General features: G+C 35.4%; 1 protein-coding gene across 1 annotated transcript; it reads right to left on the bottom strand.

The window, feature by feature from the left end:
• Positions 1-4,375: 4,375 nt before the first annotated feature.
• LOC130941902 (protein PIN-LIKES 2) lies at positions 4,376-6,753 on the bottom strand. Its single transcript, XM_057870540.1, has 2 exons — positions 6,412-6,753; positions 4,376-5,940 (listed from the first exon to the last, which is right to left on the bottom strand). The coding sequence occupies exon 2, from the start codon at positions 5,927-5,929 to the stop codon at positions 4,571-4,573; it is 1,359 nt and encodes a 452-aa protein (XP_057726523.1). The 5' UTR covers positions 5,930-5,940; positions 6,412-6,753; the 3' UTR covers positions 4,376-4,570.
• Positions 6,754-7,420: the final 667 nt, after the last annotated feature.

Genomic DNA, 7,420 nt, shown 5'->3' with positions numbered 1-7,420 from the left:
ATAGCTACATCCCATCCTCTCAGTGAAAATGGTCCAAATGCTCTGTCACAACACGGCTAATCATCTGTCGGTTCTCAATCAGGTTGGAATAGAATCCATTGATTCTTTTGCGTCTGTCACTAACGCCCAGCCTTCAGGAGTTTGAAGCTCGTCACAGTCATTCAATACCGGAATCCTACTCGGAATACCACAGACAAGGTTAGACTTTCCGGATCCTCATGAATGCCGCCATCTATCTAGCTTATACCACGAAGATTCTGTTGGGGAATCTAAGAGATATGCGCCCGGCCTAAGGTAGAACGGAAGTGGTTGTCAATCACGCGCGTTCATAGGTGAGAATGATGATGAGTGTCACGGATCATCACATTCATCAAAGTGTTGTGCAACGTATATCTTGGAATAAGAATAAGAGAGAATTGAATAAAAAGTAATAGTAATTGTATTGAAATTTGAGGTACAGCAGAGTTCCACACCCTTAATCTATGGTGTGCAGAAACTCCACCGTTGAAAATACATAAGTGAAAGGTTCAGGCATGGCCGAATAGCCAGCCCCCTGAGTGATCAAGAGACCGAATAATCAAAGGCTAAACAGTCAAAAGATTAAACTGTCAAAAGATGTCTAATACAATAGTTAAATGTTCTATTTATAATAAACTAGCTCCTAGGGTTTACATGAGTAAGTACTTGATGCATAAATCCACTTCCGGGGCCCACTTGGTGTATGCTTGGGCTGAGCTTGATCAATCCACGAGCTGAGGCTTTTCTTGGAGTTGAACTCCGAGTTATGACGTGTTTTGGGCGTTCAACTCCGGATCATGACGTTTTTCTGGCGTTTAACTCCAGACAGCAGCATGTACTTGGCGTTCAACGCCAAGTTACGTCGTAAATTTCCGAATAAAGTATGAACTATTATATATTGCTGGAAAGCTCTGGATGTCTACTTTCCAACGTCGTTGAGAGCGCGCCATTTGGAGTTCTGTAGCTCCAGAAAATCCATTTTGAGTGCAGGGAGGTCAGATTCCAACAGCATCAGCAGTCCTTTTGTCAGCCTTTTTTCAGAGTTTTGCTCAAGTCCCTCAATTTCAGCCAGAATTTACCTGAAATCACAGAAAAACACACAAACTCATAGTAAAGTCCAGAAATGTGAATTTAACATAAAAACTAATGAAAACATCCCTAAAAGTAGCTCAAACTGTCTAAAAACTACCTAAAAACAATGCCGAAAAGCGTATAAATTATCCGCTCATCAAGCGCGTATTTGTATTGCAAGGGAGGGCCTCATTGGTTTAGTTTTAATTAATAATTGTTTTTTTTATTTTCTTTTCACTATCATTAAAATAAAACACAATATTTTAGGGCTTAGATTTTATTATTTTATTTTATTTTTCAAATTAATTAGGTTAGATATAAAAGGAAAAAAGATTCAGCCTTTCGGACGCTCTTCTCTCTCTCTTCCTCATTCCGCACTTTACACAATTCTAGAACCCTAGTTTTCTCTAAGCCATGAGAAACTAAACCTCCTCTGTTAAGGTTAAAAACTCTGTGTATTTTAATGAATTAATACTATTGTCATTCTACTTCTAATTAATGCACTGATTTAAATTCAAAGATTACTTTCGTTCTTCATCTTATGAATTTGAGTATATTGGAAGATAACTCTTTTTCTACATGAATTCTTGTTGATTCTTGGAAAAGTTAACTCACTTGAATAATAGCTTGAATGTAATTCCTCCTAAATCACAAATTACATGGACTTAACGTGATATGTGACATATAATCATCTTATCTTTGGGTACCTAAGTTTTATGTGGTTAATAAACTAGAATTGAACTTGACCCTTTAATCTAAATTAAGTGACCAAGGAATCGGCGGTTGATTAGGTTAGATGAGATTAAATCACTAAGGAATCAGGGTTTAATCAACTAAAGTTTGCTATGAATTGAATCTTTCATGATTGAAGTAGTTGGTAAGAATTATTAATCCGGAACAACAAATATCTCTGAAACTTTAACTGTTTTCTCATATACTTTTTACAACCAATTTACTGTCTGTTTTCTTAATCCCTGATTTGCTGTTTAATGATTTTGAACCCAAAACACCCCTTTTTGCTTATCTGACTAAGTGAATCACTCAATTATTGTTGCTTGGTTCATCAATCCTCGTGGGATCGAGCTCATTCACCTGAGGTATTACTTGGTACGACCTGGTGCACTTGCGGGTTCAGTTGTGGTTTTCAAAATCCACACCAAAAAGCTTTACAAATCTTTTTCATTAAGCTAAACTCCATTCATCTTTCTTTTTGTTTAAGGATAAGCAAAGTTTTAAGTTTGGTGTTGTGATGACACGTCATCTTAAGCAATTTTTAGAGTTCTTTTTCATTCATTTTCTCATGATTTAATCAGATTTCTTATGTTTTCTAATAGAATTTAATAAATAATCAAATATTTGGAGTTGGGATAGTGTTTTTATATTTTCAGGAGTTTTTTGTTCAAAGACAATCAAGAATTGAAGCTTTTTCACAAAGAGAAAACAAAAGCAGTAAAATTGTGGCCTAAAGAATCAAAAGTGTGTCCTAAACGAAAAGAAATAGAAGTAAAAGCAACATGCAAGGACACGCTCAGCATCAACTCCACGCTCCGCGGAAGACCTGCACTCCCGGCATCCTTTATGCACGTCCGGTGGCCTCCCTCTCCACGCCCAACATGCTCGGCAGCTCCCTTTCAACACCCGGCGGGGTCCTCCCAGGAAGATGGAATTTTGGGTTTTTTTGCCCAACTTTCTTCTAATGAAAGCCTGTATTAAGGATAATTACGACTCTTAGAGGCAACAATTAAAGCCTAAGCTTAATTATCCACATCATTAGAATCCTTAATCACAATCAAAATGTTAAAGACTCTAGAAGATTAGTTATTAATTCTTTCTAAAAACATAAGGAATTTGGTTCGTTTAGTATTTGAATTGAATTATTATTTTGAATTTGAAATTGAAGCCAGTAAGTAGTACCTTATCTTTCTCGCCAGAAGATAAGTAGTTATCTTATCTTTCTCTTCGAAAGATGAGATTAGAATAGTTTGAATTTGAATTCTAGAATTTAGGATATAAATAAGTGAACTTTGTTCACAGGGAGTGATATCGAACTCCTCCGTAATCTTTTTTCATTATTTTTTTTCTTTTTTATGGGTAACTAATCATTTGTCAAAGGGTTAGGAACTCTGTATATGTTTTCTATAGGTTATTAATATACGTTTATTTTATTTTAAAGTTTTGCATTGATCTATTTTATGATTGAGTTATTCCTTCTTCATTCGGATTAATAGTATCAAAAGGTACGCTAATCTCTTTTGAATTCTTTTATTATAATTAGAAAATTTGATATTTGAATTAAAGTTTTAAAACTCTTTCACATGACTCTTTGAATTCGGTTAGGAATAGTGGTTCAATTAGTGTGCGACATATGCATGATTTTCCATCACTCTAATTTTGAATAAGTGATATATAATTCGGATTAGAACAACTTTTAAAAATTGTGTTTTCTTCTAAGATTTAACTGGACAGGACTAGCTTGAATACGTGACATATAATTCGACCTAATGACTATTTTTAAATCTTATTTGAATCTAAATCAGTTTTTGTGCTTAATCTCTTGATTAATTAATTGACGACTAATTAATGCTTTAAAAACTTAGGAGTCAAGGAATTGAAAATCAATTACTAAAGATTTATCGTGAAAGATCTGTACACACTTCAAGATAAGTAAACAAGCCAGTTTCTCTAAAAACATAAACATCTCTGAAATCCATGACTCTCACTATCATTATCTTCTCTCAAATCAATACTCAAGCTCTCTGCCTGTGGTATTCAAGCACTCAAGACTCTAAGATTCCTCATCAATGCAGGTTATTTTAATCTAATTAAGTATTTAATCTAATATTTGCTTGCTCAATCTTTTAATTTTCGTGGGAACAATATCCACTCACCATGGTATTACTTGAACGATCCAGTACATTTGCCGGTATCCATGAGCTTTAATTTTCGCTCATCAACCATTGCCAACCCTATTGGGCCACTAACTTCTTTCAACTGGAAGCTTTGAGTCTTCATAACATTATCAACTGTATTCGACATGGTCGTATAAATATCCCAGGATCGGTTTATTAACATAAGTTTCCCAGCAAAACATATCAAGACTTCTCAAAGAACTGCAACAATAATATAGTTTTTTCGTTAAAAGAAAATGTAAACGTCTAAGGTTAACAAAGTAGTTACATTAGCTTAGTGGTCAACACGAAACTTAAAACATCATCCGGTGCATTAAGGTGCTAATTGAACGCTTTGCAAATTATACTCGAAAACGCTAAAAGCTACTCCTATTGATTCCACCAAACAAAATTTATGGAGACGAACAAAATGAGCTAATGAAATCCTAAAACCCAGTTCAATATTTTAACAACATTATTTTCTGGCATCATCGGTGCCAAACCAAATGCAATATACAAATGACATGAAGAGAATATTTTATCTATCAACATCATACCACCCATAACCCCAGGGTAGTAAATCATACAGCAACTTAGATGTATGAAATTATTTTGAAATAGATTACAATGTACAAGGAAAGGGAGAATAGGGCAAATATGTGTTGCCAGAAGAGAAGCGCTGAAGCTTCACTAACTGCATAGCCCCGCAAGCTGGCAATAGCTCCCAGTAAAATAGCACTTGGTGTAGTATACTGTAACAAAAGCACAAATCTGAACATGGCATCAGGCTCACCCAAGAAATTTAGCTTATCTGACAATGTCACAATCCCAATTCCCAGAAGAGGAAGAACCAGGAGTCTTGCCACAATTATACCAATCGTAGTTCTAAGTCCAAGTTTCGACTCATTTGGACCTTCAGCAAGCATGCCCCCCAATACGAGCATCACAGAAGGTACCATTGCCCCACCTAAAATCTCTAAGCTGTCTGTAATGAATAACAATGGTGCATCAAATCCGAAGAACAAAGCTTTCAGTTGAGGTATCATTCCAATGAAGATAGCCAATAGAGATGCAATTGTTGGGGGTTGAAGTATGTGCTGAATTGGTGTTTGTTCAGCAACAATTCGAATTCTTCTAACAACTCTAGGTTCCGCCAAACACCTAATAGACCTAGGACTGTTCCCACCACTGCTTTCCGCTGTAATCTCGAGATCTGGTACAGTAGATGACGATATTCCTGAGATGCTCTTAAAAACCCTGGCAATAAAAGGAGTCTTAGAATGTTCAGTCTCTTTATCCTCAATTCCAGGCCACTCAGCTTCAACAAGAAGCGGCCTACTGATATCGTTAAGTCTCTGTTCCTCAATCTCATTCCCTTCCTCAACAATCTCATAATACTGCATAGGAGGCTCCATCATGTGATAGACAAAGGTGTATACAAGAATCACAGCAACCCATTGTGAAAAGGACACATAAGATACCCCTCTTGAGTTGCAGTGAGATCCAAATGGGTTATCCTTACTATGGCAAACGGATCCAACCAAGGCAAGGGGAAGATTCCCGGTGTTCCCAAACCCTGTCATTATAATAGTAAATCTGGTTAACTCCGGCGGAGGGCGACATATGACAACCACCAAGAACCCGAGTAAGCACCCCAAAGCAGTACTGACAAGCACATTTACAGGTATAAACCACCATTCCAGAAAGTTCTGAAGAGTAATGCTTCCCCCGAGCTCGGTGAATATAAGGCAGGGCAAGAACAGAGCAAAAACAAGTTTACTAAGGAGTCTAAATGTGGCTCTGGGGATGAATTGCATTCTAGGGTTTGCAAGAAATAGTCCTATAACAGTAAGACATAGCAGCTTCAACAAAGGGACTATAGCACTTGCTAGATCCGCACCGCCGGACCTCATATTAAAGTTTTCATATAAACCAGCACTGCCTCCCGACATGTTCCCCCTTCCTGCAATAAATCACAGCGTTAAGTAGTGAACACAAAAATCATTTTTCCAAGTTATTTTTTCTTTATCGCCCAATAAACAATCAAGAGAAAAATAACCCATGGATAGTATTCAAACTATTAAATTATACGAAGACAAAATCATGAATTCATGATTCCAATTTCCAACAATCACTTGATCAAAGTCAATAGTACAAAATAATCAAAAACCAATGATACCAGTTGCTAATCAGAAGAAAACCTAGGTGTAACGGATCAATAACCATAAAATCAGTGAAGAAGACACAAAGGTCCCACCAAGCTGAACTCAAGTTCAAGTCACAAACATACACAGTAATTATTTTTCACAGCACCTAACAAATGATAATTATAATTGTAACTGCAAACTTACACAGTTCATGTTTAGAGAATGGAATTGAAGCGCAGTGAAAATTAAAATCTCGAGAAAGTTCTAAAGCTAATGTTGATATTTACCTGTGGAATGGAATCTGATGCAGCTATCTACAGGACTGTGTGCACTGCACCAACAAGGCAGCAAGCGAGTTCGATTTTCTGCTTTCTCTAACACTGAAACGAAGGAAAGATTCGAGAAGGTTCAGCTCCAAACGACAGCTTTTCTGACAATTAGTGTTTGTAGCCGCCGGCTCTGAGCTCAAGAGAAACGTCAAAAGGAGGACGGTAGCAGCGCCGGCGAGGGGAGCGGAGGAGCACAGTTTTGAAGGCCAGCAACAGTGGCCCAAGAGTGATGTGATTAGGGCAAATTCTGTCTTGGAAATTATTGGGAAATTTGTAAGATCTGGATTCCTGCCTGCGTTCTCTTGCATTTTCTTTTCTTTTTAAATTAAAAAAAAGTAAAACTATAGTTATCAAAAATGAATTGGTGATTAATTAGTAAAGAATATAAAATAGTAGTTTGGTTTTTAAATGGTAAAAAATAGAATCAGTTTTACATAAATAAAAAATATAAAATAATAAAAAATTGAATAAAATAACTATTAAATTCTTAAAATTTTATTTTAGATTAATTAGTTCTTAAAAAAAATAGCGTACTAATGGTGATGTTTATATGTCTCTACTCATTAGTCTTAAGTTAAAATTTCGAAGACCTACTACTTAATTCAATACTCTAAAAAATTTAAAATAAATATTTTCACTAATATTTTAATATGTAAATGTAAATATTAAAATATTTAAATACTTATTTTAATAATTCTATAAATTCTAAAGAATTATAAATTAAAAAAAATGAATTTAAAACTAAAATTAAATTAAATAAATATAAAATAATCTATTTATGTATGTATATAATATATATAATAATTAGCACATGAAATAGTAAAGGGACATAATAGCTTGGTAGAATGTCTTGTTGGAACCTAGCAAGGGGACATAGGTTTAAACTTCTCTACATGTATTTTTGAATATTGGATCCAATATTCAAAAGTTAGAGGAGCTCTAGAGCACCGAAGACCTGTGATCGTTA

Source organism: Arachis stenosperma, chromosome 7, assembly GCF_014773155.1.
Source record: "Arachis stenosperma cultivar V10309 chromosome 7, arast.V10309.gnm1.PFL2, whole genome shotgun sequence".
Lineage (NCBI taxonomy): Eukaryota > Viridiplantae > Streptophyta > Magnoliopsida > Fabales > Fabaceae > Arachis > Arachis stenosperma.
Note: the sequence above shows the minus strand (reverse complement) of the source record. Positions and strands in the feature narration are given on the sequence as shown.

Excerpts from the sequence above, each read along its gene's own strand:
- LOC130941902 (XM_057870540.1), bottom strand. The coding sequence starts at position 5,929 with ATGTCGGGAGGCAGTGCTGGTTTATATGAAAACTTTAATATGAGGTCC.